The sequence below is a fragment of the Arvicanthis niloticus genome, chromosome 6, assembly GCF_011762505.2.
Source record: "Arvicanthis niloticus isolate mArvNil1 chromosome 6, mArvNil1.pat.X, whole genome shotgun sequence".
NCBI lineage: Eukaryota > Metazoa > Chordata > Mammalia > Rodentia > Muridae > Arvicanthis > Arvicanthis niloticus.
The window spans coordinates 31466806-31486406 of NC_047663.1; the positions used below are offsets into that span (position 1 = coordinate 31466806).

Genomic DNA, 19601 nt, shown 5'->3' on the forward strand with positions numbered 1-19601 from the left:
TATATATATATATATATATATATATATATATTTTTTTTTTTTTTTCAATGATAGTGGGCAAGATTTATTTTGAAATAATGTTATGTTGAGGAGAAATAATATGCCATTAGATTCATGAGGACCTGGCTGAGTTCATGAAAACTCAGACTTAATTTCATCCCTGAACAGACTCATGGCATCGAAAAACTGCTGTAGCGAAAAGTATGGCCCATGAAGAAAAACAAACAGGCAGAGAGTGAGGCGGCACAAAGCACAGAGAAATCCAGAACTGATTAAATATAAGTCAGGCAGTGTCAAGATTTCCTATTGGGGAAATTGTGGTGGCAGCTGAGGACACTTAAATATCTTGATGCCCTTTATATACCCAAGACAAATTAAATACAAAATTCCAAGGATGGACCCTTGCATCTGAGGATGGACCCATGCATCAGTATTCTTTGCAGCCACTCGATGCATTAACATTGAGAATAATTGGTGCAGTCAAAACAAGGCAGATCAGTGGGCTAGAGATGGCGGAGGAAGGGGCTAAGTACAATTCTACTCACACTGAGTTCAGTTTCAAAGCCATGGGTGGTGGTGGGGATAAGGGAATGGATCTAAGGACAAGCAGGGCTACTTGAGATTTTGAAGAAATATTAATGTATTCACTACATATCTACTCAAGTTTGATGAGTGACAGGACACACAACCAGTGCATCGGCCTATTTCCCTGAGGGACTTACATTTAAAATGCAGGAAGGCCATTTCTGAGCAGTTGGGTAGCATAAACTCTTGTAGGTTCTAAAGAAGAAACATACTTAGGGCAGAAAAGAAAGGCTTGGTTCTTGCGGGAATGGTCAGAAAAGGCTTCTTTGTTAAAGAATAGAAAAGGAGAATGTGGCAGAGGGAGGGGAAGAAAGAGGAAGCAAAGGCTGTGGGAAGATATGGAGGCGTAGACTTGGCACAGCAGAGAGGGAGATGGTACCAGGTGAGGACCACTGGGGAATAGCAGAGAAGAAAGGTGGGGAAGTGTACCTGGAGGAAAGCAGGAAGATCTCACACTGAGATAAAAACAGATTGAGCCTGGCTGCTAGAGTTGCTTATTACAGGGCTACAGAAGTCGATTTCCACAGAGGCATAACTGGGAAGGGGTGGGTTGGCAACAAAACCCATCCCAATGGGAAAGAGTAAAGAGAGTGCTCCAGAAGATACAGAAGATACTCCAGAAGATCCAACTCCAGAAGGTGAGTTGGAGGCTCACACAAATACTGGAACAGGGGACACAAGAGAGGAGGAGTGGACAGTTTATGCTTAAACTCCCTGTGTTGGGTTATCTTATTCTGGAGCTGGATGACCTTGAGCCAGTTATTCATTTACATTGGATGTCACTCTCAAGTGTTGGTAACAGAGACTGTGTGACTTCCAGAGCCATAGCTAGCTCTGACCATTTAAACTTTCAGTGGTGAGAAACAGACTGGTGGGATTCACTCAGATAGAGTAGCATTCCATCTACATATGTTACATACAGAATACTTTTACCACTTCTGGTCTCTGCATTCTGAAAGCAGTACCCCCAACACACAGATCACCCCACCAGAGCCTATGTTTTTCAATCTGGGACCACAAAAGGGTGGAATAGCACAGTGATTAGAGTCACAGAATCTGGAGTTAGATTTTTTCTTTTTCTTTTTTTTTTTTTCTTTTTCTAACAATGTGGCTGTGTGAATAATTATCTGTATTACTTATTTTAATCTGTGAAATCTGGTTTCATACTTACTATGGGATTAATCATGTAATGAGTGTGGAATACATCTAATTTATGGTACTAGCAAAAAAACACGTTAGCATTCTTGAGCAAGCACAGAAAAAAAAAAAAGCAGAACTCTATATCAATAAGGTAGCCTTTCCCCATTTGTCCAGGCCTCACTTTGAATCAAATAGAATCCTTTAACAAGGGAAGGTCACACCCAGGCATCAGCTTCAAACGTTGGCAGTAATGCGGGCTCCAGAATCAGACAACCTTCATTCAAAATGTAGCCAAGCCATTGAACAGTTCTCTCTTCCTGAATCTCAGTTCATTAATAAAAATGAAATTTACGCCACAGTAATAAAAGATTTCTAGTTGCAGGCATTAAACATATTTTGAAAAGTGATATCTTGCTCGTTTTTTACCTGATAGCATGACTTATACATATGGAAATGATTAGCAAAGATGGGGAGAGGGCTTGGCGAGTGAGCAAGCATTAGCCACTGCAAGTAAGAGGACCTGGGTTTGAATCTCCAAAACCATGTAAGGGGTGGAGGTGGTGCAGTAAGATGTATCTGCCATCTCGGTGATTCTGTGGTGAGGTGGGGGACAGAGACAGAAAACCTCCTGGAAGTTCCTGGACTAGCTGGCCTGGCTTATAAGACTTGACAACAATAACAAAATTCTGAGATTTTCCTCTGACTAGGAGAGAGAGAGAGAGAGAGAGAGAGAGAGAGAGACAGAGATAAAGGAAACAGAGAGGCAGAGACAAAGACACACAGAGAGGCATATTGACACGTATACATAAGCACATATTAATATTGCTTAGAAAGAATTCTTAAAATTGAAACTGTGTAAGGTTTTCTAGTACCTATTTATTCATGTATTTAAATGTTATTTTATTTTATATACGTTGAGTATTTTGCCTGCCTGCATGTCTGTGTACCGTGTGTGTGCTTAGTGCTCTTGTACTTCAGAAGAGACTGTCATTCCCTGGAACTGGAGTTGCCTATGGCTGTGAGCTGCCAGGTAGGTTCTGGAAATCAAACCCTGGTCGTCTAGAAGAGCAGTCAGTGCTCTTAATCACTGAGCCATCTCTCCAGCCCAGTGCTCTTTAGATATTTAATCCTTATTGTGTGGTTAGAATTATGCTTCTTTTCTGACCTCAACTTGGCTGTGACTTCCAATTGCCTTCTGTAAGACTGCAGTAACACTGACTGGATTGATACTTACTTCTGGAAAAGAATAGGGTCATGGAGTAAGTGACAGAGCCTAGAAAGAAGTGGTTACAGACATCACAACATCCCAGAGGGCAGTGTCTGTGCAGGCATAGCTGAGAGAGAGCACACGGGCGGCAGTCAGCAGCCACTGTGCCCAGAGCACACTCCTCGCTATGATTCTTCGTGTTCTCCCTCAATCTTGCCATGTAAGGAAAACAGGCAGAGGAAAACCAAAAACCTAACCACCCCCTCAGTAGAAGCAGAGATCCTTGGTTCCATCCAACTTCTCTTTCCTGAGAGAAAGTTGTCATCGCTTTAGCTTAGGCAGAACGTGACCTTCTCCCCACCTACACACACACCCCTTTTGAAAAAGATTTATTAATTATATATATATGAACACACCATAGCAGTCTTCAGACACAGCAGAAGGGGACATCAAATCCCATTACAGATGGTTGGGAGCCACCATGTGGTTGCTGGGAATTGAACTCAGGACCTCTGGAAGAGCAGTCAGTGCTCTTAACCACTGAGCCATCTCTCCAGCCCTTGGCCTTCTCCTTAATGTTGCCCTGTCCCACGCCACAGTGAAGGCAAAAATTATTTGCTAGGGACTGTAACACTTAACAGAGATCAGGCTGCTGATAAAGCGGAAAGAGGATTTCAACAACAACGTCAGCTGTGAAGACTACTCAACTCCTGGAGCGGAGAGATCACAGCACCACATGAAACAGCTAGTGAGCCTGATGGACAGGTCCTATTTCAAGTAGGACCAACCTCATCATGAGAAACATCATTACAACAAAATTGCTGTGTTTTAGATTGTAGAATCTCGATGTTAACTCACTCATGGAGGATGAACAGGAGGGAGAAGAGGAAGAGGAGGAAGATTCCAGATCAATAAAACAAATGTTAGCCACTTGGAGCACAATGTAATTGGTTTGGGCCATCTATGCTAAAATATACAAGACCAAAACATGAGTCGGGCCTCGTCCTCCTGCTCTTTCTAGTCTCCACTTCCAGGGGGGAAAATAAACCCACTATTAATGTGAAGCTGAGTCCCAGTTAGCCACAGTAAGGAAAATTTACCGACAGAGTAGCCCACGTTTATCTGATGTGAGCTGTGTAAAAGGAAAAGAGAAATCTTGGTTCAAATAGAGAAGCGACAGGGAAGTTTGGTTTCTTAATGTGGATTTACATTCCAAACATATTTCCTGCCTGAGCCCCAGGAAAGCCCCCCTCTCCTTTCACCATAAGGCTGGAAAGCAGGGCTCCTAGGAGATGGACTTAGAAGCCAAAAGCTTGTGTGGTGGCGCCCTGTGGTCCCTCTTGGAAACAGGAGAGAAACAAAGGGCCCGGGCTCCAGGGAGGCCTTGGCTCTCCTAGACAGCCCATCCTCCTCCCAATTCCGAAGATTTAAAGGGCAGAGAGCAAAAATCGGTTCAGGGACCTCCGGAGTGGTGACAGGCGAAATCTCATTGTTCTGGAGGTGTGTGACTTGAGAGGTCTACGTCCTTGCATTAATTAACCTTAGCAATAACACTCGAGTCTGTGTTAGCAACTAACCCCACACTGCCTACTCTCCAAAGAGAGAGGAGCGATCTTCAGCCCTCCGGTGGAGCTGTTGGAGCTGGGCTCTGAGTTCCCAGGCCCGGGGTGCCGAGTCACGCCACTCCACCCGGGCTCGCAGCCCTCCTAGAGTCACGCGGAGCGGGAAGCGCCAGGAGCGCGCGGCAGGTGCGCCAAGTCCCCCGGGTCCCCGCCCTGCTCGTCGCCTGGCGCCTCACGGCGGCCGCGGAGCGCTGGAGCAGAGAGGAGGAGCCTCGGGCACCGAGCGGGTGGAGTCGGAGGGCGGTGGAGGCGGATTTCCTGGGAGGGTTCTCTTGGAGCTACCATGGCGTTTGGGAAGAGTCACCGCGATCCTTACGCTACCTCTGTGGGTCACCTCGTAGGTAAGGCGGCGCGGGGAATAACATCCTAGCTGGCTTGGGGAATCGTGGGAGCTTTGCTGGCTTCGCTTCATTCTCTTGGGGGGCGGGGTGGGGGGGCGAGTTGAACCAAGTCGGAGGAAAGACTACCCTCCCCCGCACTTTCCCACGCCACCTGCGTGCCACCTGCGTGCCACCTGCGGCCGCTGTCCACCTTTCTGTTTTTGGCTCACTCATACCGGAACCTCCAAAAATGGCAAAATGAGAAATGCTGGGCGAGGAGAGCCAAGCAGGTGACCTGCATGCACTACTGCATGGAGTGTTGGGACCGCTGGGAGGAGAAAGTGGAAACTTCTTGACCCGGGCAAGGTTCTTCATAAAGTGCGTCCACTCTCAGCACTTTATTGTTATACCCATTTTACAGACTAGAAAGAGAGAGCTCAGAGAAGCTAATTGGCGTGATCTCACCTGGAGAGGCAGGTTTCTTCAAACCAATTTTTTTTTTTTTCCAGCGAACAGCTCAAGTGATCTGAGTAGCCTTTTGCTTAAAGAGGGAGATAGAAAATGCATGCTGTCAGTGCTGAGGAGGGGGAGAGGGGCCATCTGCAGTCACAGAGGCTCTTAGACCAAGCATCACCCAGCTAGCATGGTCCTTCCTTACCTCTTGTGATTGTGTTCTGAATTACAGAGGTGGATGCAGAAGCCACTGACTACATATAGTTGGCTTTTTGCCACCTCAGCTCCCTTCTTTCTCCTGCCCCCTCCCTTGGGGACAGGGTGTGGCATCAGGGTGTATTAATGACAAGCAAACTGTCGGGAACTTGGTGGAGTGATGAAATTCCCAAGAACCTAGTAGTTCTAAGGTTCAGTCTCAGAAAGTCTAGATTGAAAGTAAGTTAACTAACTGCTGCGGGGACGGGGAAACTCACCATCTTTGAACCTGAGTTTCCACAGCTTTAAAACACTGGAAGAGAGCTGCCCTCTAGGAAAAACACTTTAACTGCCAATCTCCTTACTGAATAGTGCATATTAGAATGAGTCCCGAGCAGACATGGATCCTCACTGAATCTTCACAGGCAAAAGACACTCCAGCAATATGTCCAATTATCCTTTAGTTTTGAAAACATTTAGAACTACCAGCTAAGAGGCATGGTCCCATCCCCCAAGGAACTTACTTGGTGATAAGGAGAATGGCCATATTCTGTAGCATCCACGGTAAGATAGCTTTATAATACTTAAACAAAAAAAAAAAAAAAACCTACCATGTATTTTGCAAACAAAACTTACAAAAAGGGAGAAACGAACTCAGCCATGGCCTTTGAAGTGTGAATAGGAGTTTTCTAGGATGAGCAGGTTGGGAGGAAGAAGTATCCGGATGGAAGAACAATGTGTGCCTAACGACACAGCAAGATGGCTCAGCTTTGTCCATCCAGAATCACATTAAAGCCACACGCTATGGTTTGCACTGTGCTTGGTGATCTTTGTCATAGAAGTGAATAAGCACATTGACATTTAGAGTAGTGGTTCTCAACCTGTGGGTTGAGATCCTTTTGGGGGGGGAGGGGTGGTTCCAGTGACCCTTTCACAAGGATCACCTCAGACCGTGGAAGAACCCTGATATTTACATCACGATCTATAGCAGTAGCGAAATCCAGGTTATGAAGTAGGTAACAAAAATAATTTTATGGTTGGGGGTCACCATAACATAAGGAAGTGTACTAAAGGGTCGGAGCATTAGGAGGGTTGGGACCCACTGCATTAGAGGTTCTCTGACCCTCATCCTGTGTTCTCAGTGAAGCCACCTAGAGAAGGAAATATCAAGAGTGTAAGTATGTAAATCTGCCTGGTGTAAGTTTGATGCCAGAAGCCATCTTGCTCTGTAACTGTGCTAGCCTTACCTTTTTTTCCACTCACATCCCTCCCAATACACGATTTAAAAATGTAAATATTGGAATCAAAGAACCTTGATTTGAATGCAAGTTCTCCATCATGCTTGATGGGTAGCCTTGCTTAATTTCCTCACTCTCTCTGAATTTCTCTTTCATCATCTGTAACCATGGATTAAATGAGAACAGACTTAGTGATGTGTAGCTTACCTTGCCTGTGACTGCCCAGTAAGCCACAGATCTATAGTTCTGGCTTCTGAAAGACTCCAGAGGCTGGAGATTTGTTGCGGGCTTTCTTAATGGCTCACTCATTGTTGTCGAAACAGCAGCACTCTGGCCTTGGCTTCTGATCGATTCCTGAGTTACTGGGAACTGTTCAGGAGGAGAGAAAAGAAATCACTTTACCCTTTGGTAGCATAAACTTAATGGTAATTGTTTGTGCACGCAGATTATTTCAAGGACATGAGGTTTTTTTTTTATTTTTCTTTTTTGTTGTTGCTTTTTGTCTTTTCCTGTTGTGGCTCAGACTCAACACAAGCTTTACCTTTGCAGAAAAGGCTACCTTTGCTGGAGTTCAGACTGAAGACTGGGGCCAGTTTATGCATATCTGTGACATAATTAACACCACACAGGATGGGTGAGTTTACCGTGGTTGTCTGTGTATTTTGTGCCTGATAAAATCCATCAGAACTGCAGCTTGGTTTCCATTGCCAAGTTTTGGGTGTTTTGGTTGAAAGAACACTTCACTGTCCTTTGGGCACTTCCTGCCTTGTGAGGATGGCAGGCTGACACTGGGGACAACTTCCTCCTCCAGCATACAGAGGACCCCGAGAGGTCACTAGAGTTTGTCTCCTTCTTTGCCTTTGCTTTACTAGTTTAAATTTTGTCTTGCCGGGCAGTAGTGGCACACGCCTTTAATCCCAGCACTTGGGAGGCAGAGTCAGGCAGATTTCTGAGTTCTAGGCCAGCCTGGTCTACAGAGTGAGTGCCAGGACAGCCAGGGCTACACAGAGAAACCCTGTCTTGAAAAAAACCAAAACCAAAACAAACATAAAAACAACAAAAACAAACAAAACAAACAAACAAACAAAAAAACAACAAAAAATGTCTTTGTCTGGCTTACATTCCTTGTTTTGAAAAAAAAAAAATCTTTTAAAGAGAGAGATAAATTGTTTCTTTCTTTAGAGCTTTCTCGTGCTCTGATTACCAGTGTTTTATGTAACAAAAACAGTATCCAGAAGCTGGTAGCTGAGTGGCTTCTAGTGGTTGGTGTCCAGGCGGGTGGTGACTAACCCTCTTGTTTGTTCAGAAACAAGTGATCAATCTTTTCTTTTCTTGTCAGGGGACAAGCGTTTATCTGTCATCCTGCCAGCTCACCCAAGTTCATACTGTGCTCTTACAAGATGCGCTGTGTATTGACATATTATCTAAACTTGAAGTCACTAAATAAAAAAAGAAAAGAAAAACAAAGTCATTAACAAGCACTGCTGCTTTGAATTTAGTCAACTGTAGGTTATGATAAAAGGTGAAACTTACACGTTTTCCTGAACATTCTTAAGGGATAATTGGTAGAAGAAGATTTTGTCTAGCGTGTGCTGATGAAGAAAATATGGTAAAATAATTGTTGGTTATATATTAATGGCAAGTGACTATGGTTGACACTTCTAAGAGTTTACAGATTTTTTTTTAAATGTGTCTCTGTGTGGTATGCAGGAGTGCATGTGTGTTCACACGTGTGTGAGCACACTTTGGTGTGGAGGCCAGGGGCTAATACCAACTGCTGATATCTCCCTCACTTTCTCTCCCTTTTATCTATTGAGTCAGGGTTTCTCAGTTGAACTCAGAGCTGTGTAGTAAGGCTAGTTAATGAACTAGCTTATCCTAGGGCTCCATCTCTACCTTCTAACCAAGCCTTAGAATGACAGGCAGGCTGTAATTCTTCCACTATGATTTTACCTGGGTCTGCGGATGCAGGCCCTCAAGCTTGCATAGTAACTCTCCAGCCCTGCATAAATAATAATAGTATATTATTGCATAATAATAATAAATAATAATAATAATAAATAAACAACAACAATATATACATATGTGTGTGTATGTATGTATGTATATATATGTATACATACACACGCATATATATATATGTATGTATATATACACACACACACACATATATATTATATATATATATATATATATATATATATATATATATATATATATAATATGCTCTGTTGTGTTTAGATCCTCTGTGAACCTTTTTCATTACTTTTATCAATTTCTTCACTGATCTTGCAGAAGGGGAATTTGATGAAGTGGACTTTGATCCTCTGCCTGCAGATCTTCCTAACATCAAGTTATAGCACATCAGAATTAGCCAATTGCTGTAATTCTTATATCCCCTTACATATGGGTTACTCAGGAAATGCTAAGGATCTTAAAGGGATCACTTTTCTCCTGTTGTTTTAGGGTTGCATTTCCTGTAACCGAATCCTGTGCCTTGATAGAAGCCAGTGTGCACACACTCCGTGACCGGTGTTTATGTAATTCTCTTACATTCATATCTTAGCTGTGTCTCACCGAAGGGCAAGTGGTGTGATCTATTTTGCAAGGAAACTTAGAGGTGGTAACATTAAGTGGCCCAGCTAAGGAGGAAGCACAATGAAACATCGACCGTTTCTATTCCCATATTGCACGATGCTCACACAGAGACCGCCTCTCTACCCAAATTGTTCATTTCAGTGTCTTTATCGCCATAGGGCAAAAGATGCCGTAAAGGCTTTGAAGAAAAGGATCTCCAAAAACTACAACCACAAAGAAATCCAACTTTCCTTATCAGTAAGTACTTTCAATGCTATAAATAAGATTGTGGCGTTTCTCCCCCACAATTAACATGTTTAATGGGTTTTAAAAAAAATACATTCATAGTCTGAGAGATGACGGCCAGGTAATAGTGCTTTTCCGGACTGTGTAACTTAAGACTCCTCATCTCTTGAGAACTACAGAAGGGAGTTCAGTTGACTACACTGCCGTCTAATTTTGTAGGAGGAAATCACTGCCACAGAGTCAGTTTCTCCTGATCAAGATCTTTGAGTTTGTGGTTAAAAACCAGTAGATGACACATGGATCAATAAGCCTGTGTTTGTATTTGTTGGCCATGTTTGAAGGAAAAAAATTGCAACTGTGAGAGACGGCTCCCTTACAGCTCTCTACCTTCCTTTAGCCCCTTTGTGGATTCCCGAGACACTGGTAGGCCCTTAAGTTTCAACGAGCTCTCTTTTGATTGATGTGATTTGGAGAACATTCTCTGTCACTTTATGCAGTTCTCCTTTCGTGATGCAGATGTGAGCTCTTACTGAAATATTCCCATTTCCCCCCGGTTGGGACCGTATGACCTCTTCGGTCACATTGGTGAGTCGCCCTTTATACATTGGAAATGAGCTGTGTGGCTTCCTCATTTAATTTCTCCTGGAAGTGAGACCTCACATAGGTATGGCCAGCATCACATTGCTTTTAGGAGGAATGGTGGTGTTTACCAGAAGGCTATGAGGCGGTTGTGAGTATAGTTACCACTTTCCAGATTTACCTGGAAAATACTGTATCACATCATATGTATTTGGAGACTGTCTGAATAAAAATAAATCAGTTAAATAGTATCCATGCTGCAAATGCAGCAGAAATCCTTCAGTTGGGCTCTGATTGTAGTTTTAGAGGTATTTACCTTCTTCCTCGTTGTTGGACTCTTTGTCTGTCTCATAGCAACCTGCTCATGAAGACCACAGAATGATGGGAATTATTGAGAAAGGAGTAATATGTTTCTGTGGAAATATCAAGGCATCAGGATCAGGATAGAAATGCCTGGAATGTTAGCTGGCCAGTGGTGGTACACGCCTTTAACCCTAGTGCTTGGGATTGCAGAAGCAGTCGGATCTCTGTGAGTTCAAGGCCAACCTGGTCTACAGAGTGAATTCCAGGACTGCCAGGGCTACACAGTAAAATTCTGTCTTGAAAAAACAAACCAAATGAAATCAAACAGAGAGAGAGAGAGAGAGAGAGAGAGAGAGAGAGAGAGAGAGAGAGAGAAGAAAGGGAGGGAGGGAGGGAGGGAAGAAGGAGGGAGGGAGGGAGGGAGGGAGGGAGGGAGGGAGGGAGGGAAAAGAAAACCAAATGCCTGGTATGATACTGATGTTCTTACCACCAGGGCATGATTGTCTTATCAGTTCCATTTTGTAGATAGTGAAACAAAGGATGTTCAGTAACCATACCAAGATTAACATGCTATTAGTAGCAGGTGTGGGAATTTGAACCCAGTCTTAAGATTCTAAATTGCATTCCCTTTCTTTATACTACTTCTAAGAATGAGTGGAGTTTCTCATGTGCTTCATTTGTGGTATTGAATTCTGCCTCTCTGCTAGGGCGTTGGGGGGAGGTCTGGGCACCTACGTCTCTCTGCTGTGTCAGATGTCTCTGTATGCTAGATCAAGGATGGTGAAGAGCAGCCTGGGACAGTGGCCAGGTAGCCAGGGTCTCAGATCCCACAACAGCTACAGTGGTAGTAGAGGCAGCTGTGACTGCATCAGCTGCTGCTGCTCTGATGTGAGTCTCTGCAGGCAGTGAGAGCCTGGCCAACCAGGGGGATCCAAGATCCAACCCTGAGAGCTTCAGGAGAGAGAGAGCTCTTCCCCCAATGAATACAGCTCAGTAAAGACAGCCACTCTCAGAGGATCCTTGATGAAATAACTTGTGTGCTTTATTCCCGGTGGTCAGGGACCAACTATAGGAACCTTGGGGCGTGGGATGGGATTTGCTGGTCGATTGGTTGAGTTTGGGCAGGAAGGAGTCCAGGCACTACAGTAGGAGACTACCCATGGTCCTCTCAGTTGGTGTTCATTCCTCTGCATTCCAGAGCAGACATTAGAGGCTGGGGAGGGACAGCTCCACTCCCACCATCTCAGATCTCTGAGAGTCCCAGGATTTGACCGTGTCCCATCTCTCCAGTTCGTATGCCTGTCTATAAGGTTCAGTGAGCCCTACAATTTGTGTCTCCAGTACCTTCCCACATGCATAGTACAGAGTCAGAAACCTTAGTGTATGCAGGATAGATTGAATTGGTTTAGGTTCCCACCCCCTTCGTTCCCAAATTTCATCCCATTTCTCCTAGCATCCAGGAAGACTCCGGGTCTAATGGAAGGTATTTTCAGACCTAGGGTTGAAAGGAAGGTGGACAGGACTAAAACGGAGTGGATCTAGTGTGTCTCAAGAGTGCAGAAGGTTAAGGGAGCTGAGGGAGAAGGATAAGGGAGGGCGACGGATGTGTACCCTCCTTCTCCATTTCCACCTGGGTATCACAGTGCCATCTTCCAGTTGTTTCCCCTCTGTAGTGGTTTGCCTCTGTGACTGGTATGCAGCCTCCTCTGTGTTTCAGTGGTTCTATAACTCCAAGTCCAAGTTCTCCACCTTCACTTGCAATGGACAGGTTCCTCTCGGAGGGAGAGGAATGGTTCTATAGAATGTTGTCCTATGGATATTCCCTTTTTCTTTGGGTTTCCACTCTTCCCTTATGTTAGTCTACCTTTTCAAGCTTGACTCCAGCTAGTAGCTGCTTTTTATTGCATGTTCACCTACTAACTCTATCTACTCTGCCTTGTGATTCCCCTGCCAGCATACAAAAACCAGAGAGTCTTTTAAAAGCCCATGCTTACATAAAAATGAGAATCAAGGGGGAGGGGGTCAGAATTCAACTTCATTGTTAGCAGCCAGGTTCCTTAAGGTCAAGGAAGATGCCTGCTTTTTCTTGAGTTCTCGTTCTTTTCCCTAATTTATCATAATATTCTTTATATTTGTGTGTATGCGTCTGTGTAGATGACTGCTAGCTGTCTGTGGACAGGTGCACTCAGAAGCCATTAGAGGCTGTCTGATCCCTGGAGCTAGAGTTACAGGCAGTTGTGTGACACTCAGTATGAGTACTGGGAACTGAACTTGGGTCCTCTCGAAAGAGCAGCAAATGCTCTTAAGCACAGAGCCATCTCTCCAGACTCGCTTAATTAGTTTTTAAAGTTGGCATACAAAGCAAAGGGTTTCCTTGTGTCATTTTAATATGTATGTATCTTTGAGCATATTCTTATTCCTCTCTTCAGCCCCTCCTCCATCACTCCCCTCTTACTGGACCCTTTCTACACCTAATAGCCCTCTTTATTTCATGTCACATGTATTTCATTGTCCTCCCTTTCCCCTTTGTCCATTCCTATAAGATTATATATATATATATATATATATATATATATATATATATACACATACATACATATACATATATATATATGTATGTATATATATACATATATATGTATGTATATATATACATATATATGTATGTATATATACATATATATGTATGTATATGTATATATACACACATACACACACGTATATATATGTGTATATATATATGAGATAGCATGTATGCATGTATATATGTATGTGTATGTATATATGTAATGATATATATAATGATACATAAGATAACACATGTATGTATATATATGTATGTAGTATGTGTGTATGTATATATATAATGATATATATGATAACATGTATGTATGTATATATATGTTGTAGTATGTGTGTATGTATGTGTGTGTGTGTATATATATATATATATATATATATATATATATATGTCATTCTGAGAGGGGAAATACCAAATTTTCTCTCATTTATAGAATCTAGATTTGTGTGTGTGTGTTTGTGTGTATGTGTGTGTGTGTGTATGTGTGTGTGTGTGCAAATGAACCATGAACATAGAAAAGGGCCATGAGAGGGGAAGAAATTTTCCTGAATTTTCCCAAAATGGGCTTTGGGCTTTGACTCTTGATAGCTGCATGTAGATCATCCCTTGTTGTACACATAATGGCCCGTGTGCTTCACCTCAGCTTACTCTTTGTCTTTCAAGGCCGCTGCTGCCCCATGTTCAGTATTCTCTGAGGCTAAACTGAGTTATGAGCAGGATTAGTCACAGATGGAATTGTCCAATGTCTGTCAAAGGCAATTACGAGTTTACCAATAAACTATTTAAAAAGTCATCTCCTAGGTGACATTTCCATCTTATTTCTGTGAAGTGATGAGACTCTAAGTCAATTATGAATGTTTATAACACTCTCTGTCATTTAGAGTTCTCCATGGACTTGTCAGCCTTCGTTAGGTCTTTGACATAATCCGACTATGCTGTGATTTTTTTTTTTTTCCAACTAACACTCAGTGACATAGTTTTATACAGGAACCACTAGCCTTTTATGCTTTTCTTTTACAAAGCAATAAAATCCAGGCCCTTGTGCATTCCAGACAAGAGTCCTGCCACTGAGATATACACACAGCCCAAGAAGTCAATAGTTCCGCTTTGTCTTGTATTCGGTGTTGCTACTAACTTTATTGCTCTAAGCTAGAGAGCCCTCTCCTGAATGAGTCAATTGTGACTAACCTCAGCAAATACCACTGTCATTGTCAACTGAAAAGTGGTTGAACAAGTTCCCGAGAATCAATGGAATGTAATAGTCCTTTAAGGACCATGAACCGATAAAGAGTCCTAGCAATTTCAGGTGATATGTAAAGGTGAGTGTCCATCCAGTAGCTTATCACATGAGAAAGGATGAGACGTTGGCTTTCTCCTACATGTGGCTAGTAGGACAGAAGTAGCCCTGCCTTGATGTGGTCACAGTTTGTGGTCCAGATACAGCTCTGATGGATCTGAAATTTAGTATTGCCACTGTACCTGGCTCAGATACCTACAGTGAGAAGCAAAACTATCCAATTTCTATTGATAAGCACATTCTCGATAGAACCTTCTCCATCGGTACAGATGGTCCCGGCGGTTACCATTTGCAGAGGTTCTGCTTCTTGCCTCCCTCACAGAGGATGCATTTCGTCAGGTTCTTAGAAGCCAGCCTTAGAAAGAGGCACAGTGCCCATCATGCAGACAGCGTTGCCACGAGTTCACATAATAAGTGATTTGCTCAGCTAAGCACAAAAATAGATGGGCAAAGCTTTGAGTCACCCACTTCTGCTTTGTTTGGTTGCTTGGTGCCTTTAGTTCTCTCTCCCACTTCAGATTGCAGATTCCTACTTACCCTGTTTCCAGAGATAGGTTATCTGAGCACATGGGCACCAGAGCTAGATAGCAAAATATGTTAAGCCACTCATGTAAGTTTGTCCATTTACCACAGTATGTTTTAGAATGCAAGTGAGCTCGGGGGTGCCGACCAGAGACATAATGGAGGAGATGATACAGAAATAATGAGCCCTGACAGTCTTGATTCCAGTGGGAACACACAGCATGCTTGCTGATCTCCAGATGTTAACAGTCTCCGAACTTTATGTTGACTCTGATATTTTTGCGCATATTCCTTTCAGGAATGTGACCCATTACCATAAAGTATATATATTAGTATGCCAAAGATAAAATTTGGTTTGGGCAATATTTAGCAAGGGATTCATCATTTACTAAGCTAGGTATCGTATCTAAGACCAACTGCACAAGCAGTTGGATAGGTATGTCCATAAACTTGCATTGAATAGAAGAGCAGCTCTCAACCTGTGCTTTGAGACCCCTTTCTGGGTAAAACAACCCTTTCTCAGTGGGTCTCCTAAGATCATCAGAAAACACATTACAATTCATTAACAGTAGCAAAATGACAGTTATGAAGTAGCAATGAAAATAGTTTGATGATGGGGGTTGGGTCACCACATTGAGGAACTGTATTAAAGGGTCATTGGGAGGATTAAGAACCACTGGAATAAGGAAGAGAATCTCTTGTCTGTAGCATCCTACCCATTCAAAACTCACTTTAATAGTTGGTCAGGCTCAGCATCATCTCCAATGCACTTTGCCTCTCTGTCTAGCCAGCTTACGTCACTACATAGTCATCTTACTTAGGCGTGGCTTCTGCTTCTACTTCCATTTGCTTCAAAGTTTTTCCTCATGCACTCAGCTTTGTTATTTTCTGATGGCTTCCATGGTCTCCTTGCTTTAAAAAGTATAGCTTTGTGTACCCTGCTGTGACTTTTTGTAGTAAGTGAAAATGACACTCAAAATACAGCGCGTGCGTGGGGGAAATCAGGTGCTGGGGCGCTTTTCTGAGGAGATGATGGCTTTGCTGGTCACGGCATAGTTGCCTTGTCCTCTCAAACTCAAAGTGGTGTGGAGATTTAATTTTACCTTTAGATCATTTTTTTAAGAAATCGGCGTTCTGCATGCAGTTTTTTCATTCCAGTTCATTCTTCTTAGCGTGAATTGTGACTGTGTTGTTTTATTTAAAGTGATGAATGGACCCACTAATCAGTGAATACATTACTGTCCTTAATAGTAACCCTTAACACCTTCCTTTTGGAAGCTTTCTTTGACTTGACCAATATTAATTTTTCTTCCTTTCTTCTTCCTTCCTTTCTTCTTTCTTTTCTCCTTCCTTTCTTCCTTCTTACCTTCATCCTTCCCTCCTCCTTTCTTCTTCCCTTCCTCTCTCTCCCCTTTTTTCTTCCTCCTTCCCTTCCTCTCTTCTTCCTTTCTTTCTTCCTTCTTACCTTTCTTTCTTTCTTACCTCTCTCCTTCTCTTTCTCCCTTTCCCTCCTTCCCCTCCTCCCTCTCTCTTCCTTCTTCCTTGCTTCCTTCCTTCCTTCCTTCCTTCCTCCCTCCTTCCCTTCCTCCCTTCTTTTCCCTTCCCCTTCCCCTCCCTCCCTCCCTCCCTTCCTTCCTTCCTTCCTTCCTTCCTTCCTTCCTTCCTTCTTTCCATCCTTCCTTCCTCCCTTCTTTCTTTTGTTGCTTTTCCACCGCCTTCCAACCCAGTGTCCCAGGTATCCCTCTACTTTGCACCTCCTTGGTGGCTTCAGTGACTCTCTCATGGCCCTTCACTCTCCTGACTTGTAGCTCTGGAAGTAGAACTCTCTGCTAAACATATTTGAATGTTTACTTTTCCATTCAAACCTAAAAATACCTAAATTTTGTCCCACCCATTTTACCCCTAGGATCCCCAGTCACATCACCCCACCCTACCCCATATTTCCTTGAAAGGTACCCTCGGCCCCATGCAGAGTGAAGGTCTCTTAGCTTTCAGTCTTGTTGCTTCAGGAAGTACACAGTCAATCTTCTTCCTTCGTCATTCCTTCAGTCTAGTGCTCATCCCATCCAAGGCTCGCCCTTTCCTGTATGGGGTCTGCACTGGTGACTGACTACCAGACTTCCAAGTTTCCTCAGTCGAGTGCTGCTGGTACCTGTCCAGAATGTAGCTTTTTATATATGACATTGACTACCATTCTCCTCAGGGACTCCTGGGTAACGAATGTCTAGTCTAGACTCTATCCTGCCAGACAGATTCCTGGAGAGTTTCGATAATACCCTCATGGACTTTATCTACAGTATCCTCCCACAGTTTTCAATTTGCCAACGTCAAGATGCCACCACCAGAGACAAAGCAGAGTGCGCACTGAATCTCCCATTGTGATAGTTCATAGGCTTTGCCACCTTTACTTATTCATTTTTTTAAATTTTTTTTACTTATTCATTTTTTTTGCATATGATTTATATCAGTCTTCTTTTCAGGAATCTCTTTAATGTCTACCCAAGGCAGCTTATGAAGAAGACTCTTTGTGGTTTGTGGTTTTCAACAGCCATGGGCAGGTGACCTGTGGCAGAGTAAAATCACTTACCGCATGATTGGGAGGTTTAAGTAAAAAGAAAAAAAGGAAAAGAAAAAAAAAATCATGGTACTAGAATCCCCTTTCAGGGTGTCTCTGCCACAACTTGGAACATCCCCCTAGGCGCCATTTTAAAAGTTTTGACTACCTGCAAATAGCCACAAGCTTTCTGCACAGGGGTCTATGGCAGCATCCCAAATGCAAACCAAAGCAGCATCTGTCTGCCGAGAGTACATCTGTGCATTCATTTCTACTTTCCTTGGTCATTTTTCAATGCCCAGCTCAATGCCAGCCTTTTCTATAACTCTCACACAATCACCTGACTTGAAATAATCACACTTGCCTTGAAGATCTATTGCTAGACTGACAGAAATTTATTATTCCAAACCAGGACATTAATAGTAAAAGGGTGTGCCACTGTTAACAATGGCAGGACAACAGAAGGGACCAGGCTAACCCTAGATAACCCACAGCAAGTGTTACATAATCTAGCATGTGCGTTCTGCTTGACATTGCATTTATTACAGTTTAGCACCTGTCATGGACCACTGCGTGCTGCCGAGTACTCCCTGTGTATCTTGAGTCTTCATTGGTTGGAGCATCTAGGCAGTTGTGTTTCTTCTTCTTTGCAATATTGGAATGTAACATTTTGCCATACAGTGGGTGGGTACTCACCCACCCACCCACTCCTGCCCCACTGCCCTAGCATTCCCCTACACAGGGGCATCAAGCCTTCACAGGACCAAGGGCCTCCCCTCCCTTTGATGCCCAACAAGGCTATCCTCTGCTACATATGCAGCAGGAGCCATGGGACCCTCCATGTGTACTCTTTGGTTGGTGGTATAGTCCCTGGGAGCTCTGGAGGGTCTGGTTGGTTGGTATTATTGTTCTTCCTATGGGGTTGCAAACCCCTTCAGCTCCTTCAGTCCTTCCCCTAACTCCTCCATTGGGGGTCCCCGTTGCTCAGTCTGATGGTTGGCTGCAAGCATCCCCATCTATATCAGTAGGGTTCTGGCCGAGCTTCTCAGGAGACATCCATATCAGGCTCCTGTCAGCAAGCACTTCTTGGCATTAGCAATAGTGTCTGGATTTGGTATCTGCATGTGGGATGGATCCCCAGGTAGGGCAGTCACTGGATGGCCTTTCCTTCAGTCTCTGCTCCACTCTTTGTCCCTGTATTCCCTTTAGACAGGAGCAATTCTGGGTTAAAATTTTGAGAAGATTGGGTGGTCCCATCCCTCAACCAGGGACCATGCCTAACCTGTGGATTATAGGTTAGTATTACAGGAAACAAATCGGGTTTGCTAATTACAACACCTGCAGAAGCTATTTTTTAGTAGCATTTGTTTGGTCTTAAGGTCAGAAGGGTTATGCTAGAGAACTGTCACACCTGACTCTGCTCTTTAATTTAGCTCGTTGACATGTGCATGCAGAACTGTGGTCCAACTTTCCAATCTCTGATTGTGAAGAAGGAGTTCACTAAAGATATTCTAGTTAAGCTGCTGAATCCCAGATACACCTTGCCACTGGAGACTCAGAACAGAATCTTGAATTTCATTAAGGTAAGTCTGTTGTCTTATGTCAAGGGAGGATAAATTTCTAAGTATAGAGAGATAATAGTGTAGTTCTGGTTGTTATAATGATCCTTTATTTACCTAGGATTAATGCATAAAGCTCTCTCTCTCCCTCTCCCTCTCCCTCTCCCTCTCCCTCTCCCTCTCCCTCTCCCTCTCCCTCTCCCTCTCCCCCTCTCCCCCTCCCCCTCTCCCTCTCCCTCTCCCTCTCCTCCTTCTCCTCCTCCTCCCTCTCCTCCCCCTCCTCCCTCTCCTTCCTCTCCTCCCTCCCTCTTCCTCTCCCTCCCCCTCTCCTCCCTCTCCTCCCTCCCTCTTCCTCTCCCCTCTTCTCCTCTTTTCTTCTCTTATCTCTCTAGCCCACCCTGGCCTCTAACTCTCTATGAATCCAAGGATGATGTTGAACTTCTGATATTCCTACCTCCACCTCCCAAATACTCCGTTTATGCAGTACTGAGCATTGAATCCAGTGTGTCATTCTTGCTAGGCAGGCTCTCTACCAAGGGAGCTACTTCCAACTGCATTTTTTTCCTTAAGGTTTCTGTGGAGTAAAATTTCTTGACATTGGATATCTTTCTGCTGAAAAACCA

The 19601-nt window shown here is 43.6% G+C and overlaps 1 protein-coding gene across 1 annotated transcript in view; it reads left to right on the top strand.

The window, feature by feature from the left end:
- Positions 1-4746: 4746 nt before the first annotated feature.
- Positions 4747-19601, top strand: part of Tom1l1 (target of myb1 like 1 membrane trafficking protein) — a 44657-nt gene continuing 29802 nt past the window's right edge. The window contains exons 1-4 of the mRNA XM_034505785.2: positions 4747-4895; positions 7310-7394; positions 9517-9595; positions 18853-19002. Coding sequence (XP_034361676.1) covers positions 4838-4895; positions 7310-7394; positions 9517-9595; positions 18853-19002 — 372 coding nt within the window. The 5' untranslated portion in view covers positions 4747-4837. The remainder of the gene's footprint in view (positions 4896-7309; positions 7395-9516; positions 9596-18852; positions 19003-19601) is intronic.